The 17327-nt window shown below is 39.2% G+C and overlaps 2 protein-coding genes across 3 annotated transcripts; one reads left to right on the top strand and one right to left on the bottom strand.

The window, feature by feature from the left end:
• Nucleotides 1-1848: 1848 nt before the first annotated feature.
• Nucleotides 1849-14670, bottom strand: Zfand1 (zinc finger AN1-type containing 1). 2 transcript variants are annotated; one of them, XM_048358626.1, is made up of 8 exons: nucleotides 14585-14670; nucleotides 12200-12242; nucleotides 11437-11476; nucleotides 8412-8539; nucleotides 8233-8324; nucleotides 7220-7341; nucleotides 2260-2415; nucleotides 1849-2164 (listed from the first exon to the last, which is right to left on the bottom strand). In XM_048358626.1, the coding sequence occupies exons 1-8, from the start codon at nucleotides 14637-14639 to the stop codon at nucleotides 1994-1996; spliced, it is 807 nt and encodes a 268-aa protein (XP_048214583.1). In that variant the 5' UTR covers nucleotides 14640-14670; the 3' UTR covers nucleotides 1849-1993. The 2 variants fall into 2 exon arrangements, with proteins under 2 accessions (XP_048214583.1, XP_048214584.1); XM_048358627.1 differs by lacking the exons at nucleotides 12200-12242; nucleotides 14585-14670 and having other exon boundaries at nucleotides 8434-8539; nucleotides 11437-11477.
• Nucleotides 14671-15501: 831 nt separating this feature from the next.
• LOC125360567 (low molecular weight phosphotyrosine protein phosphatase-like) lies at nucleotides 15502-16109 on the top strand. The gene has a single exon (XM_048358629.1). The coding sequence runs from the start codon at nucleotides 15543-15545 to the stop codon at nucleotides 16017-16019; it is 477 nt and encodes a 158-aa protein (XP_048214586.1). The 5' UTR covers nucleotides 15502-15542; the 3' UTR covers nucleotides 16020-16109.
• The last annotated feature ends 1218 nt before the right edge of the window (nucleotides 16110-17327 follow it).

Below are 17327 nucleotides of genomic sequence, written 5' to 3'. Positions count from 1 at the left end.
ATGACTTTGACAGCAAAATTATCTACAGTACTCAATAGAAACAGTTGTCAGATTTCATCATGATTACTGAAGGATCTGTTGAAATGATCACATATGATAAGGTCACATGTTAAGAGACTAGTGACTGACTATTCTGACTGCAGACCCAGGAGTAGACAGTGGTACTATTTGGGGATTCTTTTTGTTTCATTTCAATGCTTGGCTCAGAACTTCCTACCCATGGTTGGAAAAAACGCACAACTGTTTGTAGATTGAAGTCTAAAAATGCTCTGGGGCTTTTCCATGGCCCTGGTCACATTTTAGTTCACTATCATTCAACACATAAAAATACAATGCAGAGGGCTGGGAATATGGCCTAGTGGCAAGAGCACTTGCCACTACATACATGAAACCCTGGGTTCGATTCCCCAGCACCACAAATATAGAAAATGGCCAGAAGTGGTGCTGTGGCTCAAGTGGCAGAGTGCTAGCCTTGAGCAAAAAGAAGCCAGGGACAGTGCTCAGGCCCTGAGTCCAAGGCCCAGGACTGGCAAAAAAAAAAATAATAATAATACAATGAAGAGCTAAAATAGACAAAATAGGCATTATGAGCTTATTCTTTTAATTAAAACCACTCTATATCCATAATAATATAAAACAAAGAATAGAAATAATTTTTATTGCATCCACATAATAGTACTTTGGTAGGCATAAATGGAAAATATTAGTCAGGAGCATTAATTTTACTTTATTGGTAAAATATACTTATTTTTAACAGAAGTGTTGCTTTGGTGTATATATGTATATATATATATATATACATATATACATACATACATACACACAGGAAAGACTGTAATGAAGTTGAGGTATACCCACTTTCTTATTTATAATAGACTCATATACATTTTTTTAAAAAGATGTCTTAATGGAGAGAATTATTTTTGTCAGAACTATACCTCAGCATAGCTAGGTTACACCAAGAAAGTAATTTTCCCTTTTTAATCCTATGATTCTTCATCCAAAAATTTAGGAAACTGGATGTGTTGAAAGTGGCACTGGGACAGGAAAAAAAGATTACAAGACTGAGTAGGAGGAAGGCATGTACATCAATAGAGTTGCAAGCAGACATCGGCAATGGCTACTAATGCTCAGAGACTATGCAGCAAAGCCACAGGGATCAACTGGTATACCCTGTAACAAAACACATCCTATGGGGTTGGGGTGGGGTGGACGGGGAGACTCTATGAGATGATCTCTATCAATGTATACATTGTGATGTAGGCTATACACTCTGGTCCATTAATATTAGACTTGACCATGGGACTTGCTAACAGCAAAACTGACAAATATATCTGAGATATCTGCCATCTCCTTCTCCCACTGCCATAAAAACTGCAAAGTCACAGAAAGGGGATTGTTCCTTCCACATGAAGATGGCAATAGAAAGTGCCAAGGCCAAGCAAAGCTCACATCCACCAACAGGGAAACACGCCATAGTTTTAAAGCAGAATCTAACAAGAGCTAAGTGAATACAAGAATTTGCTAATAATTGTGTGTCAGTATACAGTTAAACTTAAGTCACAAGAATTACAGCCTAATAAAAAACTGATGCTGTAATCTTAGATGTAAAGAAGGTAACTTAAAAAGCAACTTTAGAAAGTAAAAATGAGGCAGGCACTGCTGGCTCATACCAGGAATCCTGTCTACTCAGAAAGTTGAGATATGAAGATCATGGTTCGAGGCCAGCGGAGGCAAACCAATCTGAGAGACTATTATCTCTAATCAACCAGCAAGAAACGAGAAGTGGTAGTGCAAGCATTGAGTGAAAAAGCCAAGCAATATGGCAAGATTCTAAGTTCAAGCCCCCATTATCAGCACACAAAAAGAGTAAAAACAGAAACAAAAAAAATGCTAGTAAAAGTAACTTAAACATGTACATAGAAGTGTGTGTGTGTGTGTGTGTGTGTGTGTGTGTGTGTGTGTGTGATTTCTGGCTTGAATCCTTCAATGATTACTCCAAATAAGATTCAATATTTTTTAAAATCTGTTCTTCATCATCAAGATATTCCAAAATAATATTTCCACCATTATATAAAGGATAGTCCTCTTTAGTAATCCACATTTCCAAAGTGTCATCCAGAGGTAAAACTTCTCCTGAAGTACTGTGAAATAATCTTAATTTCTGTTGAGAGAGAAACACATCACACTGTAACCCACATGCTTACTTAAGAGTATCCTAAAACTTTAAGGAAAAAAAATATTTCAGTTTGATGTTACCTTAGCTACTAACTTGTTATTGTCATTTTTAAGACTGGCTAAGGAAGCTGCAAAGTCTACAGCCTTCCCAATGCTCCACCGGTGGCAAAAGAACATGGGCTTGCTCTTCTCTTTCTTCCCCTTTGGTAGGAAAACTTGAAAGTAAATTCTTTCTGTCTGTCAAAAAGAAAGTTAAAACTCAGATTTAAACACATATCACCTGGTATCCACTCAAATGCGTAGGCATAAAACACAAGGCCTTGGTAGGGTGGTCTGTAGAAAGACAGAAATGTGACCAGTCAGGCCAATCAAATTTTATGGTCAAAAAGTAGCTAGGATTATAGGCCTGAGACAACAGGTGCCCTGAGAGCTGATAGCAAAATTTTGGGGAATCAAAGAAAGTAGTGCTGCTTTACAGATCAGTATCCACTACAATTTTTTTTTTTTTTTTGCCAGTCCTGGGGCTTGGACTCAGGGCCTGAGCACTGTCCCTGGTTTCTTTTTGCTCAAGGCTAGCACTCTGCCACTTGAGCCACAGTGCCACCTCTGGCCGTTTTCTGTATATGTAGTGCTGGGGAATTGAACCCAGGGCCTCATGTATACGAGGCAAGTGCTCTTGCCACTAGGCCATATCCCCAGCCCCTCCACTACAATTTTTTTAAAATGATACAACCAAGACATCCTTTTGCTGTTGAGGAAAAATGGACTCAACATAATTGCTGTCTTAGCACTAAAGAATTTACCATTGTTAAAGGTCAGGGAAGTGTTACTATAAATAGGCACAGGCACTTGAAAGAAAGAAACAGAGAAAGAAGAAAAAAATGAAAGGAAGGAAGGAAGGAAGGAAGGAAGGAAGGAAGGAAGGAAGGAAGGAAGGAAGGAAGGAAGGAAGGAGAAAGAAGCTACCATGACCAACAACAATCGAAAAAATAAAAAATAAAAAAAGAAGGAAAAGAAAATTGGAAAAATCCAAGCTCTGGGCCAATTCTATCATAAAGGCATAAATATGTAAAGAGAAAATTAAAACTATAGTCTTATCTTTAAAAATGATAAATATATCTGAGGATCAAAAATGAAAATACAGGGCTGGGGATATAGCCTAGTGGCAAGAGTGCCTGCCTCGGATACACAAGGCCCTAGGTTCGATTCCCCAGCACCACATATACAGAAAACGGCCAGAAGTGGCGCTGTGGCTCAAGTGGCGGAGTGCTAGCCTTGAGCAGGAAGAAGCCAGGGACAGTGCTCAGGCCCTGAGTCCAAGGCCCAGCACTGGCCAAAAAAAAAAAAGAAAATACAAGAGAACCATAACTTTGAGACCAGCCTGGACTACAGAGACTTTCTCTTTCAAAAAAGAATGTATAGTTGGGCTGGGAATATGGCCTAGGGTTAGAGTGCTTGCCTCACATACATGAAGCCCTGGGTTCGATTCCTCAGCACTACATATATAAAAAAAGCCAGAAGTGGCACTGTGGCTCAAGAGGTAGAGTGCTGGCCTTGAGCAAAAGGAAGCCAGGGACAGTGCTCAGACCTTGAGCTCAAGCCCCAGGACTGGAAAAATAAAAAAATAAAAAAAGAATGTATAAGATTGTCAAGTGCCAGAAAAGGAATAGGTGTTCTACAGATCAGACCATGGATGAGTGAGAACTAACATCCTAGGACAGAGGGAAGGACATAGTTTCTCAACAGACTCACTGTTAGAGAAGCTCTAGGAAAGGAGATTAAATATGTAGCTACTGAATGGTGACTCAGGCTCATGTAAGTCAGTGTTTAGGAAAGCAGAAAAGCATAGATACAATCTCCCGACAGTGAACTCAGCCAAGTCTCTCCAGCTTAGTAAATACACCAACCATAATCTGAAAATCTCTGTAGGGCAGAAGCACCAACTTGGAACCTAAAGTTTTCATTTTAAGTGGAAGATCTGAGTGGGTGGGCGGGGGTGGGGGACATAAAATAGGCAGAAAAAATTGATGTGCAAGGGAAGGGACAAAAATGCAGAACCTCCTATCCAAGATTGTATTATTAGAAAAGGAACATTTAAAAAGGGCCTGTACAAGCCAGGCACCAGTAGCTCACACCTGCAATTGTAGCTACTCGGGAGGCTGAGGATGACGGTTCAGATCCAGCCTGAGCAGGAAAGTTCTTGAGACTCTTATCTCCAATAAATTACTCAGAAAGAGCTGGAAGTGGTGTGATGGCTCAAGTGGCAGAGAACTAGCCTTAAGCAAAAGAAGCTTAGGGACAGAACCTAGGCCCAGAGTTCAAGCCCCAGTACCAGCAAACAAAGTGACTGTACAAGTCTATTTAATATTAATATACAACTTAAAAAAACAGATAGGAGAAAAAAAAGAGATGAGAGGTGAAATAGAATATTTAAAAATCAAATCCAAATATATGGTATTTTGGTATTTTAGTTCAATTCAGCAATGATGATTTACTTATAACAATCAGTGGTAGGAGAAACTAAAATTCAAAGTGTCTTCTGTGCAAGTATGAAGCCCCGAGGTCAAATTCCAGCTCTGAACAACAACAAAAAGAAACTCAACAAATCAATTTTGCTGGGTACTGGTTACTCAAGCCTATAATCCTAGCAAGTTAAGAGGTTGAGATCTGGAGATCTTATCTTGACTCAAAGCCATGCTAGGCAGAAATTCCATAAGATTCTATCTCCAAAATAACCAGCAAAAAGCTGAGTTGGAGATGTGGTTCAAGTGGTAGAGTGCTGGGTGAATAGTGTGCTGAGTGAGTTCAAGGCCCTGCCTGAATTCAAACCTTAATATGGGAGGGGAGGGGGGAATCCTGATGGATTAATGAAAACTGAAAAACTAAAAAATTCTGGTGAAAACCAATATAGGAATTAAATGGTCTTAGAAAAACTGAGAACACTGATAGACCAATGAGAAACCTAAGTGAAATGAATACATTTGATAAGTTTTTGCTCAATTTTAAAGGAAGTTTCTGAAGCAGATTGATTATAAAGGCTTAATATCTGTTGTAGTCTGTTTCTATAAGTTGACCAAGCAAATGAAAACATAACTCAAATGAAACACTATTGAAGGATATGCATGGTTTAATCTTAATTGTCAACTTGATCAGGTTGAGAGACTCCTAGAGGATTAGGAAAGCTTGTGTCTGGGTCTGTATGGGGCAGACAGGAACTGAAACCCACTACTACCGTCTCTTGTCCTTCCCCCTCCATCCCTGCTTCTCAGTTGCCGTGAGGAGAGCAGCTTCCTCTGAAACGCAGTCCCACCACCATCATGCTCTACTTATAAGAGTATGAGTAAATGAGATTAAAAAAATCTAGAACCATGAAATAAGTAAGACGAAGTAAAATAAGTCACAGTCCAGCTACAGGCACCATAGAATATGGTCTGGCTTCTGAAGAACATGCTGAAAACTGGGCATGGTAGCACATACTGTAATCCTACCTCATGGGATGCTAAGTAGGAGGATCGTGAGTTGGATGCAGCTTGTGTTACATATTAAGGCCCATATGAATACACACATATATACACAGATACGTGCATGCATTTTATGTGTGCATGTGTATAGCTATTACCTAGGAACATGAATATATATGTATGTACACACACAAATGCATATCTCCAACATATCTATTTGTATAACATATACAAACATTTATGATAAGGGGAGGTTTTATTTATAGACTTGTGGTGTAATGTTTCATTACAATGTCAAGCATGTTCAGAAAATGGTCTTTAAAGTGGAATGGCTTGGTTTCCCCCTTACCAGCTATGCTGCTAAGAAGGTACTCAACCTTTTGTGCCTTAGTATTCTTATCAGCAACAGTACAGACGTCAGCCTGTTGTAATGATGAAATGTACTAGAAGAGGTAAGTTCTATAAAAATGTTTTATTACTAGGTCTTCATGAAACAACTGGAAAATAATGTGAACAGCATTGGATGCTTAAGGTTAGGTGTTCTTCACTTGTTCAGTACTAATGTCTTTGGTAAGTGCAGTACAAGTGGCAGACAAATATTGTACTGTAGAGTTATATAACCAGTCTGATATTGACATTTTGGACCAGAAAACTCTGCTGTCAACATTGTCCTCTACTTTGTATGATGTTTAGAGTATCCTTGACCGCTATACATTAGATCTTAGTAGCACTCCAGCCCCAGTCATGACAATCAAAAATGTCCCCAAGGGACAAATCACCTGCAGTTGAGAATTGCTGCTAGAGGGAGAGAAATGGGTGAAGCACACAAAAAGGTATGTTTGGAGGATTTTTGTTGTTTTGTTTTTTGTTGATTGTGGGGCTTGAACTCAGGGCCTGGCCACTGTCTCTGAGCTCTTTTGCTCAAGGCTAGCACTCTACCACTCTGAGCCACAGATCCACTTGTGGTTTTTGAGTGATTAACTGGAGATAACAGTTTCACAGGGACTTTTCTGCCCCATCAGGCTTCAAACCGCAATCCTCAGATCTCAGCCTCCTGAGCAGCTAGGATTACAGGTGTGCGCCACCTGGCACTGGAGATTGTTTTTTTAATGCGTCTTTTAAAAGTATGTTGAAACCTTGGCAATTATAAAAACAGCTAATGAAATTTTTAAAAGGTAAATATTAAGGATGACTAAAATAAGAAAACTATAATCAATGACCTCTAAACCAGTAGGATGAAAGATATAACAAAATTCGAATAAAAAGGTGATAGGAAAGGAAAGAGGAAATCAAAAGAATGACAAGTAAAAAATGAAAGAACATGGACATGGAAAAATGTTTTTAAAAAATGATGCCAAATTAGGGAACAAAGATCGATAAAGGTACATGTGATTCACCATCATCTGTTTAAAGTCGGAAAAAGACCTCACAAAAGTTTGTTATTTATGTAGACCATATACTATGTACCTATAGAAATGATACATATGAAGTTTGGGTTGTTATTTGATGAAATGGGGGAAGAAAAAAATGGGACTTCAACCGTGGGAATTATTTTATTTTTCAAAATGTCTCAGACCAACCTGTGGCAATGACTTATCTCCATCGGCATGCATCTTTAATTTCATCAATGCAACCTTTGCAGCTGTCTCACTATTTTTTGCACCTTTCCGTCGTTTACTTGCTGTCTCTCCTGTCTTAGAATCTAAGAAATAAGTATAAGCATGTAAGCACTTATACATTACAGCTTGTATAAAGCATTTATTAAATATAGTCCTGTAACATTAACTATGCATGCTAGAGATGTATCAAAATCACACTGATATTGTAAGCATCGTGTTCATAGGACTAATGGAAAAATATAATGGAGGTTATGTGCCCCTTTTCAATGTAAGCCTATTTAATTTAAAGTAACCACTAAACTTCAGGACTTGGTTATGGAAGATTTTAATGGAGGTACTTTTCTTAATAGACAACAACTGCCAAAGAGACTAAGTCACAGATACTATTCTTGTCTGGTAACTCCTATCAACAGCATTCATAGTATAGCTGAAGAAGCTTATTACGGTTCATTTATATTTCCTTATGCTAAATAGTTGTGCAGAGGGGTTTCAATTTCATGAGTCAGATTATGAGCATGTTGCCTCTTGATCGATGTCACCCTCCTATCTTCCTCTCTTTTCTTTCCTCATCTCACCCCATCCCCAAAGTCAATTGCTGAATTTTTGCAAAATGTATATTAAATATGACGGCATTTGCTCACCCTTCCTCTCCCCCATTCCTGTACCCCCTTCAACGTGTGTACCTTCCCCTCAACATGTGTAATGTTTACAGAAAACAGTCTTATCACAGTCTATCAGTCTTATCCCAGAAAAAGAGACCATCTGTTTGGATACTTCTATGTATTTCTAAATTTTCATAGCTTAGACAGGCCTTGTAAGAAATATCACAGCAATGAATTTAAAATGCAAGCTACTGTCACTGAGGATGTTAACAACACCTTCCATTATTGGTAAACAAATACAAGAGGCAAGAGCTCTGGAATTAACAGAATATGCAGTAATAAGGTAACAAAAGAAGCTTTTTAGAGGCTTACCAATAATGTCTTTAACAAGTTTTTGAGTGGCAGCCATACGAGGCTTTGGGATTTCCAGTTTTTCACACTCATGATCTGACTGATGACGATGTCTACAACCAACAGGAGAGTGACACAAATTCATGCATTTGTACACAACTCAAACAGAGATACAAAGCCTGAAAGGTCTAAGAGATAACCTTAGGCAAAAATTCTTCTCACAGAATGGACATCTAACTGCCACAAGCTCCTTCTCAGCACAGTCCTTGTAGGAACATGGGTAGGATTTTTGTTTATCAGTATGAACTCTCTCATTGATTACAGTCACCTGAAAAATGTAAAAAAGGGAACATATTATATTCACATTCAAAGCAAATATATTAATCCATTTAGGAAGTTTACCATTCCTATCACTTTTGTTTGAACTTACTAGATCAAGTTATACTCATATAAATATTATAAGGCTAGGAGCCAGGCTTAAGTAGTAAAGCACCAGCTGTGAGCAAGGAAGCCAAATAGGCTTAAGGTCCTGAGTTCAAGCCCTAGTACTAGAAGAAAAAAATATTATGTTTGTGGGAAATATTTATTATGCTGACTGTTCTACATTTTATAATCTTCCTAATGTGATATATTGATCTTCTAAACCAAATTAAAACAACTACTTATTCATATATATTCATATATGTTCATATGTGTTAAGTTTGGTCTCAAACTTAACAAACCTCGTCTCTCAGCATTCTGAGTGCTGGAATTTTAGCCATGAACAACCAGCCAGGCTTATTCTTTGCTTTAATTTTTTTTTAATGGAATTAGGGATTAGGCCTAGTGTATGCTAAGCAATTACTCTACAACTTGTGCCAGGTTCTTAGCCTTTGTGTGTGTGTTGTGCCAGGTTCTTAGCCTTTGTGTGTGTTTTGTTTGTGAGATAAGGTTCTCCTCACTAACTTTGCCCAGGTTGACTTGGCACTCAAAATCTTTGTATTTCTGCCTCCCATTTAGCTGGAAGTATACATGAATTGCACCAGACCTGGCTAAAATTTAAATTCACATTGTAACAGTGCCATACAAAGATAATCCATAATGATATACTTCTCTCATATACTTAGGCAACAACTACTTTCTATACCAACTTTATGAATTAAGCACTTGATAAAGGGACTAGAATCCTTAAAAAATTAAAATTACGTATATACCCAAGAGACAAAGTTTTGCTTTCATAAACTATTTTCTATATTATAATTTTTATTTTATTACCAGAAAATATTCTACCATAGGCACATAACAGTTTAAAAAATGCTGCTGAATATGAAGTTTATTTATATTCCCTTTATATTAATGATAGTTTGGTCATGATGAAATTAACTTAAATAGAAATTTCCAAATTTGTTGCAACAGCCAAAAGATAATACTTCACTTCTTTAATTAATGAGATCAAACAATCTGAGTGACACAGGAATCAAATTAGATCATAAGAAACAAAAGCTTAGGTTACATATGAAACATCAATAAACTTTACTATATATCTAAATGAATATTTCCTGCCAATTAGTTTTCTTTCTTTTTCTTTTTCTTTTTTTTTTTTTTTGGCCAGTCCTGGGGCTTGGACTCAGGGCCTGAGCACTGTCCCTGGCTTCTTTTTGCTCAAGGCTAGCACTCTGCCACCTGAGCCACAGCGCCACTTCTGGCCATTTTCTGTATATGTGGTGCTGGGGAATTGAACCCAGGGCCTCATGTATAGGAGGCAAGCACTCTTGCCACTAGGCCATATCCCCAGCCCTGCCAATTAGTTTTCTATAACTTAAAACAGATATAAAAATTCTTGGAAAAAAAAGCTCATTAAATAGTGGGCAGAAATAAATGTTAATTAAAAAGTGTTAGTAGGCACTGAGAATGTGGTTTAGTGGTAGACTGCTTGCCTAGCATGCATGAAGTCCTGGGTTTGATTCCTCAGTACCACATAAACAGAAAAGGCCAAAAGTGGTGCTGTGGCTCAAGTGGTATAGGGCTAGCCTTGAGCCAAAAGAAGCTCAGGAACAGTGCTCAAGCTCTGATCTGAGTTCAGGCCCAAGGACTAGCAAAAGTTAAAAAGTGTTAGTGGCAAATACTTCTTTTCTAGTGCAATGAATTCAGTTGAATTCACTTCCTCTTGGCCTTAAAGAGAAATGATGCAAATTATACAGTTGTCAAGTGAAAGAAAACTTTTACCTTAGGCATGGTGGGTACGGCTTTCTTTTTTTCCTCTTGGAAATTTTTGGGCGTTACCACAGTGGGTAGTGGAAAAGTCAACCAATTCTAGATTTTCTCTGCAGATATACTGGGACTACACTAAGCTTCACTATCAATTTTTTTTTTCTTTCTCTGTAATAAGGGTGTCATTTTTTTATTTTCGCTTCAATCTGCCAGTCCATTCTTAATTTATTAATTTGTTCAAAATTAGAATGGGAGATTTTATCCAACTACAGGTTTATTCCTGATAGTCTAATACTGACTGGACAAGAAAAATTTACTACCACAGAATTCTATTATCGGAGATCAAGGACAATCTACACAACAATGAAGGAAACTCAGAGCCACAGGACCCTGTAGACACTAACACCAAATGTATATTTTTAAATAGATAGCTTAATACTATTAGTGGGCTTATTAAAGAGAAATGCTAAAGAAAAAAATTCTGAGGATAGAGCAGGGCACTAGAGCTCCTACCTATAATCCTAGCTATTCAGGAGGCTGAGATCTAAGAATTGAAGTTCAAAGCCATTCTGTGCAAAAAAAGTCCGTGAGACGCTTATCACCAATTAACTACTAAAAAGATGGAAGTGGAGCTGTGGAGCTGTAGTTCAAGTGGGCTTGATTTAAGCCTTAGGACCAGGTACAGGGTGGGGGGAGGGAAGGGGAGGAAAGAAAAAAAAACCCCAAAGAATTCTAAGGATAAAATTTGAAAATACCAAAGTAGACAAATTATTCTAAAATAGAAGGAAGTAATATAGGCAAACCAAAAACCTCTCTACACAATTAGTTTGGGGTCTTTTTTTTTTTGTCCTGGGGCTTGAAGTCAAGGCCTGGATGCTGTCTCTGAGCTCCTATGCTCAAGACTAGCACTCTTCCACTTATAGCCACAGCCCCACTTCTTCTGGTGCATGACTAGTTTTATTTGTAATCAAATTCTGAGTCAAATTACATGAATACAAACACATTTTATCAGATAAGGAAAAAAAAACAGCATACCTCAGGGCAACCATGAGAGTCCTTGCTTCTGTGTTCAAGGCTTGAATAAATTTTTAGAAAGTGTTTATTTAAATGCAATGAAATAAAGCACTTAAAGATAATCTGAGCAATCTGAACTTCTTAATGATTGGCATACTCAAGAAACACTACATTCACATTGTTTAAGTAAGAATGAACTAAATGGCCAGATATGATGGAGTATATACATCTTCAGAATTAAAACATAAATATTCAACTTCATTATGAGTAAAAGCAATTCATCACTCTTAATTACCTTTGTTTTGAGTCATTTCAAGTGTACAAAACTACAAATAAGTTTTTCAATCCCTATTATTCTGAAAGGAATTAGTAAAATCATCAGTAAGTAAAACATCAAGAAGTGTTTCATCTCTGAATGATTTAAAAACGTATATTACTTTTATTCTAAAATATCTTTCTCAATTATATTCTGAAAGATGTTCTTTCTTTGTGCTACTTAATAAGTGAAATGCTAATTGTAAAGAAAATAAGTTTTTCCAAATCCTTTATTAATGCCCAGATTTTACTTTGCATGCATGTTCAAATCCCCTTAACATATCTGTATTTATAGGTTGGGCTTTATTTATTTACTGATGTTAAACAACAGTAATGATAGCCTGATTCTTTTACCATATTTTTATATTGTGAAATTCCAATTACTGCAAATCACTATGTTTTTCAGAAATTAATTCTGTATTACAAACACCAAAAATAATCTCAAATCCTATATAGAAACTTAACTTACCAAAATATTCCTGAACAACCATCACAAATGAATGGAAGAAAATCTAAAATCAGGGGAAAATGTGGTAGGTACTGATCAGTGTGTGATTTTCATTTAGTTATTTTAAGCAAAAATGAAACAAAAGAAAACAAAGAATACCTTAAAAATGTTGGGTCACATCAACAGGGCAATACTTTCTAATATCTCAATGTAAGACATCAATATGTATTTTTTTGCTTCTAAGATTTATTAGTTATTTCTGAGAATACATACTGCTACAATTCTGCATTAGGAGTGAAAAACCTGAGTTTTAATTCTAATTCCACTGCTTGATAAAGTTAAGTATGGTATTTAATAATAAATCTTCAGAGATCACTCTCTGAAGGTTGTCTTGAAGAATTTAATTCCAAAATGAAAGAAAACAGCTTTCCAAAACAAAACAAAACATGCTTATGGCTTCTAAAGACAGAACTTGTGTTTGTAATCTTAACAGTGTACCTGAGAAAACTTGTGAAATTAAATACTAGAAAAATGTTTTTAGGTAACTTATTCTTTATAAGAAAATAATAATATAGCTTTTTACAATTGCCTCCTACAGGATGGGTATCTTAATCCAAAATAAAAAGAAGTGGTAAGCAACCAAAAGAGACTCCTGCATAATTATGTTGGTAGCAAGGTATGTTGAATTGTCAATGATATTATTATGAGCTTTCTTTCCACGCCAAGAAATTCAGGATTAAGTGGCAGTACATGAAAGAAACAGAAGCATGTAACATCAAGCAAACTTTTATGTATTTTCAGTATGGAAAAATTATACACATACGCTATTCTAAGATTTCTGGTACATAATCAAATATTAGATGCAAACTAGGAGGGCTCAAGAGGAAGAAGGCTCATTTCAAATAATGACACTAAAGGAAAGGGCAATGAATTCTATCACAGAGGCTAGATGAAATATTTTAGACTCACTAGAGGAAATCAGACACACCAGATAAAGCACATAACTTACAATCAAAACCAGGATGGGTAAGCTTCCATAAGAAAGGACTGCAGAGCCATGGGCTGGTGTCTCACACCTGTTCCTAGCTATTGGAAAGGCTAAGATCTGAGGATCCTGGTTTGCAGCCTGCCCAGGCAGGACAGTCCATGAGACTCTAACACCAGTAAAGGGCTCAGAAAAAGCTGGAAGTGGGGCTGCAGCTCAAATGGTAGAGTGCTGAGTGCTAGCCTTGACCAAAAGCAGCTCCCTGACAGTGCCCAGGCCCTGAGTTCAAGCCCCAGAACCGCCCCCCCCCCCTCTCTCTCTCTCTCACACACACACACAGAAAGAAGGGATCCAGAAAACAAGTTCTTGCCTGCTTAAGTGGCTGGTTTTACAGACAATGATGAATTATAAATTCAGAGTGCTGTAACAAGAACCTAGCAGGGACAGTGTCACCACAGCAGGTATCACTAATAAACTGTGGTACTTACAGGAACACCTCGAAGTCTTTTTCAACAGTCATTCAGAAACTTGCTACCAAGGACAGACGCTGCAGGGAGAGCTTAACTGCCATCCTATGTACACCCTGGAGTACCAAAGTCTGATACTGCCCTTGTACTCTACTGCTTCAAGAACTCCTGGTTCCAGGCGTGTGAAAGATATCCGGAAGCCCCTGACACACTGCCCATGGGTTATTTGTATTACCAGGCTTCTCGGTTTAATAGAGACCATCACCATATTATTAATGCTTTCGGAAAACTTTTTTGTGTTAGCTCTAGCTTATATGGACCCAACACCAAAATCAAAGCTCGGCAAATGCTAGCTCAAACAACGATAATTAAGAATAAAAAAACGACGAAATGGGGAAGAATATAATAATAATTAATAATAATAGGGACATTTTAGAATCCTTTTGGTAATCAGATATAAAATCATTTTCCCATATGCTCGCTCATCTCATCAGATACGTTTTTACTCTTATCACCCTCCAACTCCTTCCAGTGCAGGATAAAGCCCGCAAAGGCCTGAGAACGTGGCTTGTCCTGGGGGCCACAGTCGGGCGGGCTTGGAGTCCCTCGCGGTCGGCCTCTCGGCCTTCCGCATCCCCTCCCGCCCCCGCCTCCTATCCTCCCTGTCTTCCGCGGAGCGGGAGCTCGGGGCGCTCCCGCAAGGCGCCCTACAAAACTCGCAGGGAGCCCAGCCGTGACGTGTCACCAGAACCTCGCAGAGACTCCGTGTGTTTTGTTTTCCCCCCAATAGTCCAGTCAGGAGCAACAGCAAAAAGCACGGACACACCCGCTCCACAGGCCTGCCCCCTTCCCCCTGCCGTCTCCATCATCTTTTCCAACGTCCCGGCCGGGCCGGGTTCCCGCGGTTGGAGAGAGGGAGGCCGAGGGGGGGCGGGGGATGCGATCTGGGATTACCTCGCTGCCGGCAGTGTTCCACCTGGCAGTGCTGCCCAATGTCCAACTCCGCCATCTTTCTAGCGCTGGAAGGGGCGGGGCGGAGTTCAGGGGGCGGGTCAAGTCTGTGCACTCAACTCTCTCCGAGAGCTCCTCTTGGAGAGCCGGGGTTGGGGCCTGAGGGGCGGAGCCAGTGCCGGAAGCCGGCCGTGAATGCTGGTGTTGCATTGGTTTAGAACTAGGTCTCTTTCTCCAAAACTGAACGTTTCTTATTTAGTTCTTATGAAAACCTCTCTCTGTCTTTAGAACTATAGGAGCCACGGGTTTGTGTTTCGGAGACACTACAATCGGGAACGATCCAGAGGGATCAAGAGGAGGGGGAAGGTAGACCAAGAAAGGAAAGAAGGGTGGAGGAGAATGCAGTCATACTATCCACTGTATATTCTACAAAATTTTAAAAAGGGAGGGGATGGGTGAGGTTAGGAAGGATGGGAGAGAATGTTGAGAGGAGTGATCAAGATTCATTTTATTCAGATACTATTTTGTTGAATGGCAGCTCTTTTGTACAACTACTTAAAGATAAAAGTACTGTTTGTTTTTTTTTAAGGTCTTAAAAATTTACTGTAGCATCAAATGTTACAAGAATGAAAGGATAGAGACAGGCCTTGGTAATGCAGTTACTGATTAATCCCAAATCGGGTTGAATCTAGTACCCTTGTGACTGAGCTGTAGAGGGTTTTTTGTTTGTTTATTTGTTGTGGGGGTGGGTGGGTGTTGTAAGGGCTTTTTGTCTTTTTTTTCCCCTCTCCCTAGCGTGTAAGAAAAAGAAAAATCTGGAGAGATGCCGGGCCTTCCCGCCTACCGAGCGGTGCCTACTCAGGGAAGCCAAGTACGTTGGCGTGCGGGATATTCACAGTGCGCATGTGCTGCCTGAAGATGCGCCGACGTGGTCTTTAGGCGCCAGTGACCACCCAGGAAGATGGCGGAACAGAGTTCCAAATCCGTACTATGCGTGTGTCTAGGTAACATTTGCCGGTCACCCATCGCAGAAGCAGTTTTCAGAAAACTTGTAGCTGACCAAAATGTTTCGGATAATTGGGCCATTGACAGTGGGGCTGTTTCCGACTGGAACGTGGGTCGTGCCCCAGATCCAAGAGCTATGAGCTGCCTAAGAAATCATGACATTAGCACAACCCATAAGGCAAGACAGGTCACCAAAGAAGACTTTGCTACATTCGACTACATGCTGTGTATGGATGAAAGCAATCTGAGAGATTTGAATAGAAAAAGTAATCAAGTTAAAAACTGCAAAGCTAAAATTGAACTACTTGGGAGCTATGATCCACAAAAACAACTCATTATTGAAGATCCCTATTATGGAAACGACTCCAACTTCGAGCTGGTGTATCAGCAGTGCCTCCGGTGTTGCAAGGCCTTCCTAGAGAAGGCCCACTAGGTTAGCACTGCCCACAGCCAAGCCAACAACTCGCCCACTAGTCCTGTGCCTAAGTGAAGAAGCTTTCCTTAGCCCCAGCCCCTGTTGTTTCTTCAGTTGACTTACTCTTATCTTAAACATAATTGTAGGTGACAATTAGTTTTATTTACCCAAGAAGTTAATTGACTTATTTTCTCCTGATTACAAAACAGTGGAACAAGGAAATAGGGAAGAAAAAAATACAGCCCTGTGAAGTAATAATGACCTGAGCTCAGGAAGACCTGGACAGTGTGGTCTACCTGGCATGTTGCATGCCTAGCACTGCCCAGTGCTACTGCTTACCTTGTACCTTGCTGACCTGGGCTCTTGTAGTGTCACAATAGCTGTACTGATAGCAGCTCCTCTGCTCGCAGAAATGTTTTAACTCAGTTTACTCATAGAGCACACTTGTATGTTTAAGATGCAAGGCATGGTGGTGCCTATAAATCCAGCACTAGGGAGGCTGAGGCAGGAGGATCATAAGTTCAAGGCCAGCCTGGGCTATAACATGCCTCAAAATATAAAATAACAACACAAAATAAGAGGAAGACTCGTGAATAAATCTTTAGTATTCTTACTACTTGTTGCTTTGTATTTAGTTTATTTTGTGGGAGTCAGCTTATTTGCTCCAATTTGAGCCACTTTGCCTTTAAGAATTGAATTCTATATTGGAAGTACACTTGTATGCAGGTTACCTTCAGTAAGTGGAGAGAATGTTTTCCATACACATGCAACTCAAGTGTCCAACTAAAATTGACCAGCCATGAAGTTTAAAAAATTTCAGGGTCCCATTAGGTTGATGTGCTGTAATGATATGTTGGTAACTATTCTTTCATCAGCATTTAGTAACTTCCAGGCAAACAGGTAACTTTGGTTTACCATCAATTAGCTCACCTCAAATTATAAGGATATTTCAGAAAAGATTGTTTTCAAAGTAAACAACTATGGAGTTATATAAGAAAAAAAAAGAAAAAGAAAAATCTGAAAACTGTTATGCCAAGTCGCAAGAAGGCCACGGAGACTCAGACGTTCGGAAATGCAAAAGCAAGGCAAGGCTTTATTCAAGCAAGCTGCAACTCGGGCTTCTTCCTACCCACCGACACAGGGGAGGTTAGGAGGTTGCCCCGAGCTGCAATTACACAGGGCTTATAAAGGCAAAAAACAAAAGGACATGGGTACAAATCTGATTGACTCAGGGCTCAAGGCACAGGGCTCGAGGCATTCTGGGGGCAGTTAAGAGTTAAGCATTCCCAGCGGTTAGAGTTCTTGACCGGCTGGGCCCTAATAAGC

The sequence above is a fragment of the Perognathus longimembris genome, chromosome 12 (genome assembly GCF_023159225.1).
Source record: "Perognathus longimembris pacificus isolate PPM17 chromosome 12, ASM2315922v1, whole genome shotgun sequence".
NCBI classification, from domain to species: Eukaryota; Metazoa; Chordata; class Mammalia; order Rodentia; family Heteromyidae; genus Perognathus; species Perognathus longimembris.
The sequence above is the reverse complement of the archived record's forward strand: the minus strand, read 5'-3'. Positions and strand labels throughout refer to the sequence as shown.

Coding starts and splice junctions, on each gene's coding strand:
- LOC125360567 (XM_048358629.1), top strand. CDS start 15,543: ATGGCGGAACAGAGTTCCAAATCCGTACTATGCGTGTGTCTAGGTAAC.
- Zfand1 (XM_048358626.1), bottom strand. CDS start 14,639: ATGGCGGAGTTGGACATTGGGCAGCACTGCCAGGTGGAACACTGCCGG. Junction 11,477..12,199: donor GGTTGTTCAGGAATATTTTG/GTAAGTTAAGTT, acceptor AATTTATTCAAG/CCTTGAACACAGAAGCAAGG. Junction 8,325..8,411: donor GAGAAGAATTTTTGCCTAAG/GTTATCTCTTAG, acceptor TGTTGGTTGTAG/ACATCGTCATCAGTCAGATC.